The 21,008-nt window shown below is 49.2% G+C and overlaps 1 protein-coding gene across 1 annotated transcript in view; it reads left to right on the forward strand.

The window, feature by feature from the left end:
* The window catches only part of vps13b (vacuolar protein sorting 13 homolog B), a 322,396-nt gene that overhangs the window by 286,982 nt on the left and 14,406 nt on the right, over positions 1-21,008 (forward strand). Inside the window, 13 exon segments of the mRNA XM_084471728.1 lie at positions 3,172-3,237; positions 3,239-3,257; positions 3,260-3,438; positions 3,441-3,464; positions 6,171-6,254; positions 6,978-7,153; positions 10,987-11,157; positions 14,175-14,382; positions 14,915-15,103; positions 16,997-17,143; positions 18,825-19,114; positions 20,272-20,399; positions 20,819-21,008. The exon segment at positions 20,819-21,008 is cut by the window's right edge and continues 7 nt beyond it. Coding sequence (XP_084327854.1) covers positions 3,172-3,237; positions 3,239-3,257; positions 3,260-3,438; positions 3,441-3,464; positions 6,171-6,254; positions 6,978-7,153; positions 10,987-11,157; positions 14,175-14,382; positions 14,915-15,103; positions 16,997-17,143; positions 18,825-19,114; positions 20,272-20,399; positions 20,819-21,008 — 1,871 coding nt within the window.

Consider the following 21,008-nt stretch of genomic DNA (forward strand, 5'->3'; position numbering starts at 1 on the left):
TCATTTGTTTCATTGCGTGTGCATTGTTTCTGCGATGGTCCCGTTCAGCACAGTTTGAAGTACAATGGTTTTAAATATTTCAACGAAAATTTTTGACCAACACACAACGATACACAAGTGTGTTTCATTTTTGAATTGTTGCATTATTAAAATCAGGAGAAGGGAGTTACGTTGTTATGCCCAGGAGGACTGCTTTTTGTCATTTGTCAGTACCAAACCCTATTTTCTTCCCTGACTCTTTGATGCACCACGGCCATGTGTGTGTTATGATATTGTTCCTTATGAAAAGCAGACTGCGTTCTGCTGAGTTTTCGTAGTACGTGTTGTAGCACTAAAAACAAAAGCGGATAACCTCCCCCACGCCAACCAGGCCCATAAACGTCCCGTCTCCCGGTTAAAAAAGAACACGGGTCATGTCTGAAAGATTGATTTAGTTTCTCTTGTGTGCGTCGCGGCCGCGCTGCTCGCCGCCTACACAACATCGGAAAGAATTCAGGGTGAATCATGCGAATAATGGGTTTAGCCGTCAGCGCAGATCACACAAACAAGGAGCCCGCCCTGCCCTGCGATGACTGAAGGGCGGGCATGGAAGTTGGTCACCGCCATGACAAGCTGTATGCATGAGTGTGGTGTCACATGACATGTCCCAGTTCCTGTGTCCTCCAGACATTCCCAACCTTGTTTGTTTCCAGAAGCCTCCTCTACCTTTAGATTACCCACACACACACACACACACACACACATATCACAGACACAGACGCACACCACCCCAGTCCTGTTTAGACTACACATCAGATAACATGGCAACGCGTGTATTCCGGTCGCATCCAGACGTGTGACTAGTCCGCTAGTTCATCCACTGGGAACCCACCCCTCCCAGTTTCCAGTGGCAGCGTATCAACCGGGTGAAAGTGTATCGCTGATGCTGCTAAGCAGTGAATCATATCCACGTTGCACTCTACTCATGCACTCCCCAACACACACACACACACACACACACACACACACACACACACACACACACACACACACACACACACACAAACACCAACACACCCACATCCACATTGCGCTTTTATTGTGATGTGCTTTTATTGTTCACAGTGCTCCCTGGTGCCGACTGCAGTTGAGAAATCTCCGGCATACATTAATGTGACACAGATTTATTCTTGCACTCGCCCACATCACAGAGCAGACACATCACAGGGCGTCCTGCGAGCCCGGGGCGGTCTCCGAGGCAGGCGAGCTGGGAGTCAGGGCAGGACATTGTGCGTGGTCCACTACGTGAGAGTAGGGCACTCGCGTCTGAGTGGCGCGCACGCAAACGTTGACTTTCCTCTGATGCACTGTCTATGACTCCTTGATCCCATTGTTTGCAAATATTTTAAACGATGGGCTGTAAAATCAAGCACAAAAAGTGTGAAACCGTACCGAGATGTTTTAGTCATGAGTCTGTGTCTCTGCAAAGTGAAAAGTTGGGCATGAGTCGTGCCAAGTCTTTTCATACGCAGATGTCCACTAAGCGGAATGTATACACAGTGCTAAAAACTGAATGCATCAATATCAATAAGGACTTATTATTATTGGATTGATTGGTCGATTTTGTTTTCCATTCCAATTTCATAATGGTTGTTTACCTTAAATAGGTTTCTCCGTTGGATGTATATACGTTTTCATTCCATGTTTCTCATAATATTTCTCCCATGTTTCTCTGGGCAGCGTAGCTCCCAGTTCTGTCACGTTCCCCTCTTTCCCACTCTGTCTTCTTAACACTGACTGACCCCCTCCACTTTCATTTGTGTATGTCTGCGTGTCAGTTTCTTGAGGAGCAAATTGAAGCTGAACTGTAGGGAGACGGAGAGGGGGTAACGCGTTCCTCTGTCTGTGTCAGGTTGTGTGTGTGTGTATCCAACGCTCCCCATTGGACTCAACGGGGGGGCCGGGGTGAGTGGACGCGGAGGAATGATTGATGAGCAGGAGAAGCTACCCCTCATTACAGGCCAACATCTCCCTACCTCCCCCCCGAGATCATCATCACCGCCACACACACATGTACACGTGTACACACGTGCAGACACACGTACACACACACCCACACAGACGCACGTGCAGACACAGTCAACACACACACACACACACACACACACACACACACACACAGACGCACATGCAGACATAGTCAAACACACACACGCACACACATAGACACACACACTAACAGACACGCATGCACGCACGCGTGCACATACACAGATGCAAATTCACCCACAGTTGCACATTCACACACAGATGCACATTCACACGTGCACGCACGCACACACACGCACACACACAACCATACAGGCAGACATTCATACACACACACTCGGACAGCTCCGCACACTCATGTGCACACAGTTAAGCACACACTGATGGGTTGCACACACATACACACAGGCTGAGGCTTATGAATACTGGAACGAATACACAGCAACACATGCACGCACACATTCAATAAAACACAGAGGGTGGTGGAAACTATCAATTCTCCATTTAGATATGTCGGTTCAGATGAGAGGTGATCTGTGAGTGGGGGTGAGTGTACGAGGCTAATCCCAAAGGCAATAATTCAACAACAAAGTTCAACTATTGGTCTGGCCCCAGCAACAGGCTTGTAACGGCCAGATGCTCATCAGATGCATTCAGGAGGATCTGTTGTATCAGCAGCAGGGACTTTTAATCATCTGTGGACTGCGTCATTGTTGTTGTGTTTTCTGAAGACCATGTTGTAGATGACCTTGTTAAAGAAGAAGACGTTGATGACTGTGGTTTGGACAATGATTATCAAAGATGAATAAATTTTTTTCTGCCTATCATGTGGTGTGAGGGAATGTTGAGCAAGTGTTCTCTTTTTTTGTCTTTCTCCCGGTCTCTCTCTGTTTGTCTGTCTCCGTCTCTCTCTCTCTCCTCTCTCTCTCTCTCTCTCTCTCTCTCTCTCTCTCTCTCTCTCTCTCTCTCTCTCTCTCTCTTTCTCACTGTTTGTCTGTCTTCGTCTCTCTCTCTCTCTCTCTCTCTCTCTCTCTCTCTCTCTCTCTCTCTCTCCTCTCTCTCTCCTCTCTCTCTCTCTCTCTGTCTTTCTCACTGTCTGTGTTCGTCTCTCTCTCTCTCCCTCCCTCCTGACCCCCACTCCAGATCACCATCTGCGGGCGCCAGCTGATGTGCAGCTACCTGTCCCAGGACATTGAGCTGCGGGGTGTAGCAGCACTATGTGGGCGCTGACGGCAGACGGTGGTGCGGGAGCACTGCGACTGCCTGGAGGCGCGGGCCATGCTGCCCTCCTATGTGCTGGAGGATGCCGAGATGACGGAGCTGTGCGTCCGGGCCCGCGGCGACGACGACTGGTCCCAGGACCTGAGGCTGGACCGGGGGAGGGCGAGCGGGCCGGAGGTGGAGGAGGCGGTGCTAGCAGTAGCTCTGTGGTGCAGGTAGGTGGCTTGACACACTGACGCTAACTCACCCTACCTAATCATACCGGCGTGGACACGTTCGCATTGAGTCACTCAGCAGACGGTTGTATCCACAGCGCCTTGCCATGAGATTATATTGTAGATAATTAATTAATTAATGCATAATCAAGAACTGGACTGGATCAGAATTAGAAAACTGTACTGGGGGGGGGGGGGGGGTGTCATAAATACTTGGCCTGTTAAGCCCTTTGAGACTGTAATGGGATTAAGGGCTATACAAATAAAATTGAATTGAATTGTACTTTATAGTACAGCACAACAGAGTCGTTCCTAGACTACAATAACAATTGACCACCTGATTACCTGCCCAGAACACTGGTGACAAGTGACAGGACAACAGCTGAGCCCTGCAAAGCTCTGTTATGTCTGTTGTTTTCAATGCGTCACGAAGGCACCTGTGGGCGCATTCACATTGCTGGGTTGCTGTCCCTTCATCTGGATGTGTTTGGATTGGCCCCATATGCCTTCGGGGCCCCAGAGTGCCAAGCCACAGTGGACGGCGGTGGTGTCCTTGGGATTTCCGTGTCACCACACTGTCCAGCAGCAGCAAACTAAAATAGCCGAGGTTCAAAATTGCACCAGACAGGCATAATATGCACGCACTTCCACACACATTGCAAACACAAAGTGACCCTCACCCCCCCCCCCCCCCCCCCCCACCCATCCACTTTTAACAATGCAAATACAGTGTCCATGTTTGGAGGGCACTGACCGGACCACCAACTGGGACCGGATCCTCCCCCACTCCTTTGCCTGCCTGGGTGGGCCCCCCGGGGATGGGGCCCCCATGGTGCTCCTCCAGTAGGGAGCTGATGCAGATCCCCACACGAGATGGGCCTTCAAAGGGCCCACTGTCGGTCCCCTAGTCGTAGCGGCGAGCTGTTGGAAAACACAGTTTACAGGCACTCATAACAACACGGCCCGGACAGGAAACACACAGAGATATGTGGGCACTGGGGTGGGGGGGGTGGGGGGAAGGCTTTGAAGGCACTTTCACACAGCCGAACGATTACACATACACACACACACAGAGACACAGACACACGCACAAACACACGCTCACGTTCCGCTCACTTCCCCTGAGTTATCCCTTTTTATCTCGCGCTCTCCTCACTTGCTCCCTGCACTTTAGAATAGAACAGAAATACTTAATTGTCTTCATTCTCCATGCAAAAGCAAAAATATGTACTTTCATATGCTGAAGTCTGCCATCCAAAGATGGATACATTAAAAAACAAAACACATCACATCAAGGCACATTAAACCATGTACTAGAGGGGAAGGATTGAATCAGGGTTTAATAATGTATATAAAATACAGAGGGGTACCAGGCTGGCTCCCAAAAGTGTTGTCCTTAGCGATAAAAATATTTTATGGCAACAAATCTTTATAGATGTTTTTATCTGCGAAAGATACTCTGAACCTTTGACCTGAGGGCGGTAGCTGGAAGTGTATATTATATTGCATGAGATGATGCTGCTGCAGCTTCCCTTTATGTGTTTGAATCATCTCCTTCTTCAGTTGGAACCTACCGCCCGCTCTCTCCTCTCTCCTCTCTCCCCTCTGAGCAGCCGTTCATCACCCATAAGGATTAGCTCAGAACGAGAGCGATGTCATAACTAGTAGCCGCTTCTTCAGATCTCTCTATCTCTCTCTCTATCTCTCGCTCTCTCCACATCAATCTTTACCTTCTCTCTCTATCTCTGGCCCGTCATCCACACTACATATATCTCTCCCACCCATACACTCTCCTTCTCGATACCTTCTGTCTCTCCCTCCCTCGACCTCCCCTTCTCTCTATCGGCATCTTCTATCTTTTCCTATCTCATCGTCCTCCTCCTCCTCCTCTTCGCTGGCTGAGGACCCACTGGAGAGCCAGCGGGTCACTGTAACCTTCCCTCCATGAATGAGTTTGTTTATAGTGGATCGAATCACAGCCGCACTACCGTGCCAGCCAGTTAACATCTGCCCGTATATAATACCTCCTTGACCCGAAGATATGCATCCCTCCCTTTTTCTTTATGTCTTAGTCTGAGCCAGAAACATGACGGATCTCAGTGTTTACTCTCTCCATTCGCATCCTGTCAGCATCATCATCGCCGTGCCCTTCGCTCTCTCTCTGCCCACATCCCTGCTCTCTTGTTAATGCACTCATAGCGCATTGGCCCACATTGTCAGGGGCAAGGCTTTCACACAGAGGAGCTCAACAGGGGACACTAGGGACACATTAGGGGCCTGATGTCCTTTAGGGTGGGCCAGCATGCTCAAGCCTTTGCTTCTTGCTGGAACGGAATGGAATTAGTCTCGAACGCTTTTATCCAATCACATGAAGACTGTGAATATTGTGTTGTTAAAACAAAACACAGGCCAAGCACATTTGTCATTGTTTCTCTGTAACATCCGAGCCCCCCCCCCATACACACACACACAGACACACACACACATACGCACAACCAAACAAAGACACACACACAGACACACATGCACAGCAACACACACCGAAACACAGACACGCACGACACACGGAGACCAGCTTGTTGACCTCATGTGAACCATGGCCATTTATTGCCATGTGAGCATTAAAAGGGCAGAAGAGAGCACCCTTGAAAAGACATGTTGGCGACCCCCTACAACGGTGAATAATGTCTGTGTCCTTACGTCCAGGTGCCATGCTCCAGTGGGTCTCTGCTCTATGTGTGGTGCACCCTCATCACCATCGAACCACATTCTCCTCTGCAACAGAGAGTGGTGAGTGTCACACACACACACACACACACACACACACACAGGCCCACGCATGCACTCACGCACACATACACATACACACAAACGCACGCACACAAGCCACACCTACATTCACACACAAACACACTGCTCATGTGCACATGCACCATGGTGTGGTGCAGCTCAACATTACAGTTCATTAAGTCTGCTCCAAGCCCATTTCCACATTTAGACATTAAGTTGAGGTTTTGTTTTGAAACCTGTTATTATTGTGTTTGGCTACGGCAGCTGCAACGCCAGTCCAGGAATTAACACCCGCAGTGATTAAATCTACCCCAGTGTGCAATTACACTAGTGTATATTTACACATAGGCATCTACTGCTTCCACTAGGTAACGAGAACAATGTGTTATTAATTACCTACACAAACAAAGGCCTAAGAAAAACCATGCTCACACAAAGCTTTGCAGAGAATCAGAGTTCCACCGTGTCTAAGGAAGAGTCACCTTTATACCTCTAACCCTAACCCTAACATTGATCCAAAAGATATTAAATAAACACATCAGCGATGCCAGGGGATCAATTCAAAGGTCCAGCCCTCCAGACGCTGGTACATGTTTCTTTATAGATACTGTGAGGTTTTGGGTACTACTATAAAGCACAGGTTCACACAGTGGTCCGTGTGTGAACCTGTGTGTAATTTCTGCCATGTGGGCTCTGAGTGTCCCCCTCTGCCCATGGTCTCAGGTGGTGTTCAGCCCGTTGTTCGTGATGCGGAGCCACCTGCCGGACCCCGTCATCATCCACATGGAGAAGAGGAGCCTGGGGCTGAAGGAGAGCCAGGTGATCCAGGGGCAGGGCCAGCAGGAGCCACTGCTGAACACAGAGGCGGACCTCACGCACCACCTCACCTTCCAGGCCAGGTAACAGGGAAAACTACTCTACCCACAATGCACCAGACTCTATCCAACAGTTTTTTAATTTTTTTTACAAAATATGTATAATTATTTATGGTCTTTGTCCAAAAAGAACCAAATAAGGAACTGCATTACCTTTTAAATAACATTCACACATCACACACCAATTCCTCTTCTGTAGCAGGTGGTATGAAGAAACACATATACCAGGACTGCCATGGTATCTCTAGAGACCTAAAGCCCTAAGACATTGCAGATATAGCTACCAAGGGGACACATGAACAACCAAAGTCATCCATCACTTCTGACCCCAGTGAAAGACTGTATAATCCCTAAATGAGATCCAGTCTGTAGACGTTTCAAAATATGTTTTTCTCTTTAAATATGCCCCCTACTATTACTGTCACTGTCCCCTGAGGTATGGGGAAATATTTTATGAGCCAATAGTTTTGGAAATTAATTCAGTTACTTTCCCAAGCAAAGCACAGACTCCATCACTACCGGTAACCCATGCTACACCCTCTAACGTCACTCGCCCCGTTCCCAGAAATCTGTTTTTTCTCCCGTACTCACAACGGGTCATGTTCTGTGGTAACAGGAGCTGCTCCCCCCTGCTGGCACTATGCAGCGTCTGAGGGGCCATCAGGGGCCCCACGCTTCTGTTTTTGGTGCCGCACTCACACTAAAAGAGATGACACCCTCACTGCGGAGGAGGGAGGCCTCAGTCTCTGGTTCCTACAGCGTCACCAGCCCACCAGCCAGCCACCGCTGTTGGCTCCGTGCTGCCAGAGGCCTGTCCCTGGGTCTGCCAGGGGGGGTCTGTGGTTGGGAGGGAGGGAGGGCTGGCTGGCTAGGGGGTGGGAGGGAGGGAGGGAGGGAGGGAGAGAGAAGGAGACACACATTTTTTTTGTTTTTATTTCAGGGAGAGAGAGAGAGATAACATTCCCTCACACAACATACTGATGACTCTCAGCCAGCATCAGGGGTGGGGGGTTATTCAGTATAATCCAGTCATGTTTTCAGAAGAAGAGGGAAGGGAGACATCTTGGCTGTCCCTGATATTCACCACTCGTTCCAGCAGATTGGCCCACCTAATTTAGATAGGCGGCCTAACAGATGGCAGGTTTCCGGCCCCTGGTGCGTGTGTGTGTGTCAGGTATGTTTGTACATGGTAGAGGAATGTGGGTAGTGTGTGTGGGTGGATGAGCGCCGTATGTACGTACGCACCCCTATGATTGTGTGTGGTCTATGCCCCTGATCTCTCTTGGTCAGACTATGTTTGCCCGTTCCAGTGTGAGTGTGACAGTCCCCACCGCCTCATCACCGACAAACTCGGTCACGCATACATCACAGGGACTGTTATTGGGTCTCCGTACTCTTTGGGTTTTTATTTATTTCATTTTTATAGCAGACGGTGCCCACGTGTAGACATGTTGTCCATATCATCTTGCACCAGGGAAAGCTTCTCAGACACCACAAGCTCCAAACAAGCGTAGAGAGGACCAGCATCGCCCTGCTCCCACACAGTCTGCCTTGTTTCTCTGTCGCTGTGCTTTGCAGATCCCTCAATGGAAAACAAATGTTCTTCATGACTTAAACTGATTTGCCATCGCTACGGACACTTTGTTTGGTCATCTGAGACATAATAAGTTTCACAGTGATTTGTGCACGCAAACTTCTAGGGTTTCTAAAGTTATTAATGTCGGACTGTACTGGTGACGCGGTACATCGCTTTACGTCAATATGTGTTTTGTTTTGAGTCAAGGCCGCGTAAAAGACGGATTACATTTGTCAGTAGAAAGGCCTTTTCCTGAGCTGGACAGGTTACAAAATGTTCACAAGTGTAAATGTAAAATGTAAGGATCTTTAAGCAATATCTCTATCCCTACCTGCTCCTTAAGACCCTATACTGGAATTGAAGTTGTTGTGGGGAAAAATGCATCTCCTAAATTTCTAAATGGTAATATTAAACAAAAACACACAATCTTTACCAATATTTCTACTGTACATCTGTGTTGTGTTTGACGTGCGTTCCCTGGTGACAAATCCCCTTTCTGGTGGTGTCTGGCCATGTTTGGAACAAGCAACAGGGAAACGGCGGGTTGAGTCTAGCGATCCCCCCCCGCCTCATTAACCAGTGTTTAGATATCTGGTCACAAAGTTTGTTTTGATGCTGACTGCCATAAAGCAACCGCGGCGGACATGCTGTGACTGGGGATATTTCTGTATTCTGTTGTTGTAGGAGAGGTCGTCATCTCTCTCTCTCTCTCTCTCTCTCTCTCTCTCTCTCTCCTCTCTCTCTCTCTCTCTCTCTCTCTCTTTCTCGCGCACCCATCAAGGCCCGGCTCGGCGACTGCTAACCACTGCGTCTCTTCAGGATGTCGACCGCAAGGCTCCTCGTGTTTACGAGCCGTCCCCTGTAAAGACCTCACCAAAAGCGGCCGGTTGCTCTGCCCTTAACGCCCACCGCCCGCCCCCCCCCCCCCCCCACTGACTCCTCTCACCCATCATCCACTGAACCCTCCTCGCTTCGTGTTCATGCTTCATGTAAGCACTCCTCCACATAGTGTGCCACCACCCTGTCCATTACTTTAAATGTCTCTTTACCCACACTCGCTCACGTTCACATAAAACCTTTTCTTGAAGTCGGGAACATGGCATTCTCTACCCCCCCCCCCCCCCCTGTCCCCTTCTCCCCAAATCCCCTGACTCCGGGGCTCCCCAAATCCCCTGACTCCGGGGCTGATCCAATCAGAGCTGATCCCGGTGCTGTGCGGGCCGGCAGCTCCTCTTTCCTTCCTGTAATTACACATAACTGTGGCCTCTAATGGACGAGGTAGCGAGAGAGGCCGTCTGCGGTCCAACCCAAACACAACAGACAGAGAGACAGAGAGAGAGAGAGAGAGAGAGAGAGAGAGAGAGAGAGAGAGAGAGAGAGAGAGAGAGAGAGAGAGAGAGAGAGAGAGAGAGAGAGAGAGAGAGAGAGAGAGAGAGAGAGAGAGAGAGAGAGAGAGAGAGAGAGAGAGAGAGAGAGAGAGAGAGAGAGAGAGAGACTGCACCAGAAACTGTCCCCTCCATCCTCCTCTTCTATATGATGTACCCTCCATGACCGAACAGGATAACCACCAGAAGCATCCTCTAGTACCCTCACTTCAACCCCTTCACACACACAACCACACAGATGCGAACACACACCCGCACGTACACACTCACCCGAATGCTCACACACACGCACACACGAATGCAAAGATTACGGTTCCTCTTCTGCTTCTCTTCAAGCAGACCTGTAACCAAACAAGCCCTCACGTTCCATGTTCAGCACAATAGGCTCTATTAATAATCTCCCACCCGGGGGGCTGAGTGGACCCGTCTCCTTCAGCCAAGTGAAACTGGATGCCGCCCAAACACAGGCTGCCATTAGACACTTTGGACAGTTTGTTTGTTTCAAAGCCATAATTGACCGGTGTCTGGGGCTCGACAACCCAATAGGATTATTGACTGCTGCTTAGCCTCTACTGTGACCGTGGTGAATTACCACTCGCGGGAGGAAAAAGTGCAAGGCAGCGGGGGGAACCGAACAAAGGGAGAGATTCAACTCAATGTTGAGGTTTCAGGGGACCAGGGGGAAGGAAGGAGGTGAACCGGGGGTCGCTCGGTGCGCTCCCAGCCAACGAACAATGCGGACGGTCACCGACGGTCCCAAGATGTCTCCCACGGTTTAAGAACCCCGACGTTTGCGCCGTTCATGTTGTAGGCCACAAAGTACACGAGACAACGTGAACCCCCATCACTGTCATGTTCACGCCGCTGTGTTGTGTTGTGGTTGTGTTCGCCCCCAGGGAAGAGGACGACGCCTCCCACTATGCCGTGCCCATCTCCACCGGCCTCATCAAGCAGATCGTCAACAAGGCGGCCGGGACGGACAAGCCCCAGAAGGTGCTGGAGGACTTCTATGGCGGCAAGTCCACCGCGGAGACACCCTGGCCCTACATCTCTAAGGACACAGAAAGGTAGGTCTCCAACCCCACCTCCAACATGGTCTACTACAGTGTCAGGTAGGTCGCGCGCCATTTGCTCACGAGCCACACAGGGAGAGAGAGGTTTGCTCATGATTGTGGGGACCATGTACATGGCGCCAACTCTGAACGCATCAGAAAGACAAAAAGCGCCACAAGCTTGTCTCTGAGGATGCGCTATGATGTTCTGTTCAGCCTCATGTTTAGACTTCAATGTGATTTCCCCCTCCCCAACTCAGTGTGCGTTGCCAATAGATGTTTTTAATAAATCTTGAAGCAAGCATTAAATTATTTCAAATGACACTCACCCCCTCGTCAAAAGAATCCAGAATTGTTCAAGACGGGGCTTTTATACCAGAGGCCTCTCTTTAATTGCTGTCTCTTTGTTCACATAATGAAAGCGCAACGCTGCGACATGGCAGATCCTTGCAGGCTTATACACAAGCAGGCTTCCTGCTGTCCCCAGCGGACCACAGATTAGGGCTGTCACTAGAAAAGTCCTCTATGCTCACACATGGCAAAGGGCTTCACATTTCCTCAGAACTGGGCCCGGGTTCCCAAGCCCGCTTTTCTTTCGTTTGTGTGTTAAGGAGGACTTGTGTATATATGTGTGTGTGAGTGTGTGTGTGTGTGTGTGTGTGTGTGTGTGTGTGGGTATGTCTTTTATCACAAGGCAATCACATCTTGATAGCAGTAAGCACAATGCTTGCCCACATCCTCAGCAAAAGGAATGCAAATACATACCCACACACACACACACACACACACACACACACACTATATTGTGCTCAATCGCATGCACACAATGTACCACATCTCTGCTACACATGTGGCCTACCTTGATATTTCATACATGCATAGTGGTCTTTTAAACACAATCACACACACACTCTCACAAACACACACACACACACACACTGAGGGCTGGTCCCAGTGGATGGTTGATATGTGGTGGTTTTGTGCTGGGTTTGTCTGTCAGTCAGACCTCCCTCTCCAGCCAGTGATGTTGGCGCATTAAAACACCAGCCCAAGGCCAAGGCCCGTCCTCCGTGATGGGACCTGACAGTTTGCCTAGGACTAAAAAGTATATTACTTGGTATGAAGGAAGAGGCAAAGAACAGAGTTAGACATCAAAACAATATCTTTCAAACGGACATGGTGATTCGTGACGGTCGACACGAGGTGAGGTATTAGCTGGTATATTTGTCTTTGTCTCCTTTCAACGCGCGGGTGCTGTGTTGTTTGGACAGAGAGTGAGCAGAGGATCCCCCGGACTCATCGGGTGGGGATGGGTCAATATTGTGTCTTAAGGGGTAGAGGAAGTTTAAAGCGTCAATGTTGTTTTATTCCCCTCTGTTGGGAGTTTCAAGGCAGTGGGGCACCTCAGCGATCACAGAACAAATATCTTATGCTGGTAGGAGGGAAAGATGCGTCTGTGTGTGCATGTGAGTATGTGAGTTTGCATGGGTGTGCATGCGGGCGTGTTAGAATGCCCCTGAGGACCAGCATCCCAGTCTTGGCAGGCCCTGCCAGAAGCTGCCCACCATATTTCTCTCAATTAGCTCCGTAATGTGATTTATGAGCCCTGCCCTATGCTGGGCCCTTAACCCTGAGGTCATGAACACACACACACTCTCACACACATACACACACACAGACGCACACACACACACACACACACACACACACACACACACACACACACACACACACACACACACACACACACACACACACAGACTCAGAGACACACACACACTCTGTGTGTGTCATGCTCTACATGCATGCTCTACATGCCCTTGCATGCTGTCATAAAGCGGCGGGGAACCACCCCAGGCACTGTGAAGGGTTATGTTGTCCGGGCGATGATGTGCACTACAGGGCCGGAAGGCTTGGCTAGGTAGGAGATGAGTGCCCCCCAGGGCGGAGGAGGCCGGGCATGGTGACTTTGAACCTCCGGGCTGAGTGAACTGTTTGTCTCCCTCTGATTCTGTGGCGCCCTGCTCTGTTTAGGAGTCACAGAGACCGCTACGGCCATGAAACGCCTGTGGTAGCAGTCGGTGGGCACATGAAAAAGTGTCCCTGTTTAGGATTTCTCTGCCCATGTACCAACGGAGCCTTCTCGCCAAGATGCCCGGTCCACAGCTGTTTGGATCGGCATCAGTTGTTTGCAAACAGTTGCTGTCTGTGTATGTGTGGTTTCGCAGGAGGTTTCCACTGTGTTAATGGTCAGTGGAGCGTGACTGATGTGGGAAAAGCGCTGTTTATCTACATTACATTTAAATGCCCTTTTATGATTGTCAAATGCTCGGTTTTCTTTTTTTTCTGTTTGGCATACCCTTAGACAAAGGACAGCACAAACCGAGAGAAATTACAACGCCTTTAATCTTGTGGTAGTGTGGAAGGTTTGTTCGCCAACACAGCCATGTGGTCTTGTAGCATTACAGCACTACAAGTGGGTTTTAGGGTATTATGTATTTATAGTAATATGTTTTGGACTGTGTTCAGAGCCTTGATGATCTAAGAGCTCACCACATGACGGTCCAGCGCAGAGTGCCTTCTCCTCTGTCTGACTGGTTGTCTTGCTATTGTCTTGTATGTCAGCACTCATATTGACAGTAGCAATGGCTGAAGTTGGCTGTTCCGAGGGGAACATCAAGATTATTATATAAAAAAACCTTATACGGTGCTGGAGGTAAGATTTTGCATTTCAGTGCAGGTTGTTAGAAACGCCATAGCCTTCTGTCAGTTATAAGTGTGTCTCTCGCGCCTCTGAGACTATTTTGATTTTTGACCACTCCCTGCTTATTTCTTATCAATCAGGGCCTCTCTTCCCTGATTGGTTAGAGGAATCCATCTTGCCTGTCAATCACAGATCTGTGAATGCAAGACTTCCCTTCCCAGCGGCTTTAATGGTTTTTATTAGGCCTTGTCTTACATAGTTCTTGGCTCTTCTTCCTATTGACTCATTGAACTATTGCCACTAAGGGTCTGTGTGTTTCCCCCTGCAGGAGTGTCCTGGAGCCTGTGGCCCAGTGGGACAGCCCCATGCAGGTCAAGCTGTCCTGCTGGAAGGGGGGCCTGAACACCCTGCTGGTGGAGCTGCTGCCCTGGGCCCTGCTGGCCAACCACTCCCGCTGGGACCTGTGGCTGTTTGAGGGGGAGACCATCGTGCTGCAGATCCCCGCTGGCAAGGTCATCGTACCGCCCAACTTCCAGGTGGGTGGACGGCCCGGGCCCTACCCTCCACTCTCCCTGGACTCTGTGTGGGAAGGCCAGAGGGGTATAGGGGTATAGGGTGTATTGTGTTTGAAACTGCTGCAGTGTTTCTCATGCGAGACGTGGCTGAACAAAGTTTTCATTGGCCCAGAGTATTTAGGTTGATTTAGAGTTTCACAGCACTGCAACTCTCTTGAGTCCTCTCAAGATGTCCTGGTATCACCAATGAAACAATGGATAGATGGATGAAGTGGTTGGCTGGGACGATAGAGAGCCCTTGTGACATGCTGCAGTCCAGCCCACAGTGAATGGTCCCTTGTTACCATGTCATCGATCATCAACAGGGTTGTTATCAGTGACCTCCTTTTCAATCGAATCGAGCCGGTCAGAGTCAGGAGCACGGCTCATGCATAGGAACAGCTGCTTTGTGTTTGTTGAGTCTTGTCTTTGTAGTGAAAGTGAGTGTGAGTAAGTGCACCCTCACGTCGTTCACGGTGTCATTTTGGACCTCTCTGCGTTTGCCGTCTTCTAGCAGGCCTTCCAGGTGGGGATCTACTGGGCCCACACCAACACGGTCCACAAGTCCAGGGCGCTGAAGCTGGTCCACGAGCAGACCTCCCCGCGCTGGAAGGAGGACAGCGGCAGCGAGATGTTGACCCTGGACGAGGAGGGCTGCGTGGAGGCTGACATCCCCCTGGGAGCCCTCCCCGGACGGCAGAAGGTGAAGGCCGTGGACCAATGCTAAACTAAGCTAAGCTCAGGGTTGCCAACTTTGGGACTTTGGCTGGAGTGAGACTGCAAAATGTCAGTGGGCGTGCGGCGAACATTTTTGATAACCATAACCCAATTTTTTTTACAAAACAAAAAGTCCTTGTTTACTTAGTATAAACAAATTGAAGGAAGGCTTATATAAAAGCCATTAGCTGTTGTTGACATAGGACATTCAAAATGTGTTTAGATATTTTTTAATCATGCATTTAATCATGCATTGACATGGAAACACAGCTGTATACTGATACCTGCTGCCATTGATATGTATTTAACCAAGACCTCAGAATTTATTCCCAGTCTGACCCAGAAAGAATTTAATTTAGGTAACAGTGGTGGACAGTGTGTCATGGCCTTTAATTAGTTTATTAATTGGTTATTGGTTGATAGCCTAGACTACATTAAGAAAACCTTGTAATTTTGTTTTGAGGAGGGCTGTCAAACCATGAGAAAACCTTTAGGGTCTATATTGCGAGAATAGGTTACTTGGACCCCGCTCATTGCCAAACGTGACTTTATTTAGCCTAATGACTGATATTGAAAAGTAACAACATGTAATTAATGTTAAATCAGAATTAAAATACTATATCCTAATTAAAATATAGCCTATAGAAGCCAAGAGATTCAGTAAACTGATGCCTATATTGACTTGTTCTTTCCGTGTTTAGCTCGAAAGGCACTTGTAATATAAATAAAATATAGGCTAAGTAACACTAAACCAACAATTTCTAGTTGAATTCCAACAAGGTCCACAGTCCACACAGTGAGGCAGAGAGACACGAGACATGGAAGGAGGGAGGGAGAGAGACTGGAAGAGTTTTTGGAAAGGATAATGCCATTTAAGAGAAGTTCTCTGAAAAGCTCTTTGAGGTATCTTTTTGCCATATTTCTCTCTTCATTTTGATACCCTGGCTGTAATTTTAGGTTAAGTGTTGAGTAAGTAAATGAAACCAAATAGCGGAGTATCTGCATTAATTGCTTTATAAAAACAACAGTAATAAAACAAACGTAACATTGTTATTTTAAAATGAGAGCACTAATTTGAGGTGCTCTCAGACCTTAACCAAGACTTTTTTCTTCTTCCCAAACGCGTGTCTTTCACTCAAAACGTTTCACACACAACTAAAAGATGCAAGGGAGCGGCAACAGCGAAAGGTGCACGGATGACGTTGTAGATCAGCCTGCACTGCAGTCAATGCAGTAGGTCTGAATAGATGGATAGATAGATAGATCTAACAAGCATGTTTCCTGTATATTCTGTGGTCTAGTAGTGAGTGATCAACAGTGAATGGACGGAAAAAAGTTTATTATTATTTTTGGGCTATTTGGCGTTATATCTCTTGTGCGTGAGAGAGTGAGATTGATGCTGAAAGCGTGAGAGTTGGCAACCCTGTAAGCTAAGCTACAAGATTTGTTGTTTGGTGTTTTGAAATAGACGTAATTAGAAATTGCCATGTGAAATGGATATAAAAACAAATCACAAACTTAAACATACTTTACATACTTTATTGTCATACTTTATTGTCCCCAAGGGCGACGTTTGTGACTGAATAACGGATATGTCATTACTGACACGTCTACATTTATCATTCTAACAAAGTGGAACGCTGCCGGTGTGTGGTCCTTTGTACAGTGAGATTTACAATGAATCTGCTCCTCATTTACTTACTAGTGGGGATTAACTACGAGGAAGCGAGAAATATCCTTGCTCGTGCAATTCAATACAGCGATTATCAAGTATCGCTTGTGATCAACTCCAGTGCTCAAGTGGTACCGCTTAAACTTACAGCTAATCTCCTTCACTGACTTGCCTTCTGCGTTGTTGTTCCTCCACCCCCACCCCCAGTTGTGTCAGTTCTGCGTGTCGTCGGTGGTGAGGCAGGGCATCCAGGTGCTGCAGGTGGAGGACCGTACCATCCTGCTCAACAACACCGCCCACACCATCCACTACAGACCCCTGCTGGCCCACCAGGCCCTCGCGGCCACAGACCAGGTACACACACAAACACATATACATACACACACGGACGCACGCACGCGCACACACACACACACACACACACACACACACACACACACATAGCATACCCAATCACACACACACACTGTCTGAAGATTGTACCAATCATGTATGTACCAACCACACCTCGCCTCGAAAGACCAGGTACACACACACATACCATGCCCATGCCCTCGCCCCCAAAAAACAGTTACACACACACACACACACACACACACACATGTGCACAAACACACAATCACACGCTGTCTGAAGATTGTACCAAAATCATGTATGGGTGCAGCCTGTGCTGCACGTACACTTTGTTTCACAGAGAGAACACATTTATTTTCACATCAGGCTAAAGTTATACCCTGGCTCAGACTGCCAGATTCAGTGAATTGTGTGTTCCCCTGCATATTTCCGGGTCTAATTCTGCTGGGTTTATTTGGCAAGCAAGGAATCAAAAAAGATAAAAGACGAGGGGGGAAAAAGAAATAATACCACATATGTAATAATCTACAACAAATAAACTCAACATCTGAGTTGGATAAGAGAATAAATGCCTGTGTGTGTTTTGTGTGTCTCTCCCAGACAGCTGGAGTCTCTGAACTAAGGGGAGCACACACACACATACATACACACACGCACGTACACATGCATACACACACAGTGCAAGGATATATCAAGCCGTTTTACCATCAGATCAAGTAGCTCCCCCCACCTTCTCTCTCTCTCTCTCTCCCTCCCTCCCTCCCTCCCGCCCTCCCTCTCCTCATCATCATGGCTCTCACCATGTGGCCATGGCACTTCATGGAGACATTAGACAAACACCCAGAATTGGATGCAGGTTTCCCCTCCACCCTTCTGTCGCTTTCATCTGCGCGTCCCCAAAGGCAGTGGCGGCAGAGTCGCGGTGACATCATTCATCCGTTCCCAAGATCCTCTTGAAGGGAGATGGCATCGCCTGCCAGTCACCACTAATTGACTGAGAAACCTTTAAGGGAGGGAAAAAGGAAAAGAGAGCTGGCAATGGGCTTAACAATAACACCCGCCGCAAACAAGGGCAGGAATGTCTTTTGTAGTCGGGGGTTAATCATCATGTTCAGGGCCTAGGCCCGCAGCCCTCGCTGCTCACTGGCTGCTAAACCAACACAGCAGGGCTCCTCTGCTACTCATCTAGCGCTGGGCTCGCCGGGCACGAGACTGCACTGTATCTCGTTTTGTCCCATCCTTCAGCTTGGTGTGGTGGTTGTTGTTGTTCCTCTTCTTCTTCTTCATCTTCTTCTTATTACTATTTTGCCTCTTAATCATGCCGGATCCATCTTGTATCTTCTCCATTTGATGTATTCAGTCTCATTTCTCATTTGCCTCATTTTTTTTCTCTTTTGATTCTGATCTGCTCCGTCCGATGCTTGTCTTTACTCTCTCTCCTCTCTATCTATCATCCGTGACTTTTTCTCTTCCTATTCTACTCTCAACTCTTCCTCTTCCTTGTTTCTATTGTACTCCTCCACACTGTGCACCTTTCCCTTCTCCTCCTCCCTCTCTTCTCACCTCCTCTCAGTTCCTCCCCTCTCATTCTGTGTTTCTCTAATCTGTGTGTGTGTGTGTGTGTGTGTGTGTGTGTGTGTGTGTGTGTGTGTGTGTGTCCGCTATGCTCCCTCTCCTCCAGGCCCTCGATCTCCCGGACTCTTCCGGGTTCACCCTCCCCCCCATGGTGGGGGGCGGACCGGCCACGCCCTGCTCGGTGCCCTGCTGGGACCAGCTCCCCGACGGCCCTCAAGGGGAGGTGGGCTCCCCTCTGCCCCTCAAACACATGCTCTTCAGCCTGGATCCCAGAGCCCTCAACGCCGGGGCCGGGGCCCCATGGAGCCTCCCGGCACTGATCCGAGCAGACTTCCCCAGGCAGAGCATCTCCGTTCCGGGAGAGGCCGTCCCTGGAGGAGGGGGTCTGATCAGCAGGTGGGTAAAGCCGGTCCTCCATCATCTATGAATCTGACAGGGAGGTAGGAGCCAGGACACAGACCCCACCCCACCCACACACACACCCCCTCACCCCTTAAACCTCTAATGTCGCCATGGGTCAACGAAAAATGACGCTCTCTCGCACTCAGTTCATACAGCGATCTGTCACGTGTGTTTAGCTCTGCAGGCAGTGTGCGCAAACTGCGCGTCCTCCGCACTGATGCCACGGTAAAGCAGCAACCTCGGTGTGTAGACGTGGAGTGCCGGCGCACTTAGTGAACGCTGCATCGTGCTTACTGTCAATGCGGCTCAGGGCCCGGCGGCGACACACAGTGGAGTCAGCGGTTCAACGTAGAGCCACAGAGCACAGGGAGAGCAATGCCCTCATCGTTTCCACCGCGGGGCTCCCATTCTCACTCGCTCCCTGTCTTCCATCTCGTTGTCCTCCAAACGGTCCTCTTTTTTTTTATTTTTTTTCCTCCCTTCCTCTTCGTCTCCCACTGCGTCTACTTCTGTCTTTCTCTTTTTCCTCTGTGCCGGTCTTCATCTGGGGTGGCCCCACTACAAAGCTCTTTCAGGACTCTGTTTGGACAGCTTCCCCATTACAGGGAACACAGAGAGTGTGCGTAATTAGGGCCCGAGAGCAAAGGGATTTTTATATCATGGCTTCCTTCACAGATACATACTTTTGTTCTTTGATTGGCCAGCTGTGCTTCAGTGTGTGTGCATCTGTGCATGTGCGAGTGTGTGTGTGTGTGTGTGTGTGTGTGTGTGTGTGTGTGTGTGTGTGTGTGTGTGTGTGTGTGTGTGTGTGTGTGTGTGTGTGTGTGTGTGTGTGTAAGTGTCCCTGTGTGTGTGTGTGTGTGTGTGTGTGTGTGTGTGTGTGTGTCCGTCGACATGAACGCGTGTGTCACGTAGGAACCAAATCACGCACACACACATTCTCAGGAGTTTTAAAAGGCAAAACACACACAGATGCAATGCCTGTGTTCAATTATGGTTCTGCCCAGTGGACGCCCCTTGAGGGCCGAGAGACGTATTGGTGACATATTGGTGTTGATTACAACGTGCTCGCTCTGGGGCTGATGTAATGCAACGGTCTCTGTGTGCGTGTGTGTGTGTGTGTAATCTATTTATTTTTGTGTTTGTCTCAGGGCTTTGGTGATGACGTACCAGGAGCACCTCGGGGTGACGTACCTCAGCCTGAACGAGGACCCGTGCCCGCGCATGCTCATCCACAACAAGTGTCCCATCCCCCTGCTTCTGAAGGAGAACCTCAAGGGTAGGACGCTGCCCTGCTCCTTGTTTCCTATTACATGTCCTCAGAGTGTGGGCCGGCCCAGTGCAGTTTAAGCCCCGCTAGCATCTGAGCGGTCAGCCCCCTGCCTGGGATAGCCTGCAAACGGAGGACCTTCTCACTGTCACGGAATTGGTTTCTAGTGTAAAACGGAGGCAAGCTGCAAGCTGAATCGTTGCAGTTTAAACTAGTACCCGTACTATTATTTTGCTGTGCTGCATTATTATATATTTTTTTCGTTGTAAGTTCATGTGCTGCCACCCATCTTGGACAGGTTTCTCTTGAAAAAAAATATATATATATTGTGCGAGGGACAAAAGAGGGTCAAATAAAAGTAAAATCATTTAATAAATCAGTTCATCAGTCTACAGACATGCTAACAAACCTGCCCTGGTCCCTTCCAGACCCGCCCCGGGCTGAGGTGTTCTGCCGCCCCATCCCTGCCAGCTGCTCCCTGCACCACGAGCTCTACCAGCAGTACTCCAGCTTCCCCGACTGCCGGCAGAGAGAGGCTCTGCCCGCCCTGCTGCTGAAGACCACCCCAGAACACAGCGCCACCAACTGGACTGACCCCGTCGACATCAACTGCCCCGG

This window comes from Micromesistius poutassou, assembly GCF_964030765.1.
Source record: "Micromesistius poutassou genome assembly, chromosome: 8".
NCBI lineage: Eukaryota > Metazoa > Chordata > Actinopteri > Gadiformes > Gadidae > Micromesistius > Micromesistius poutassou.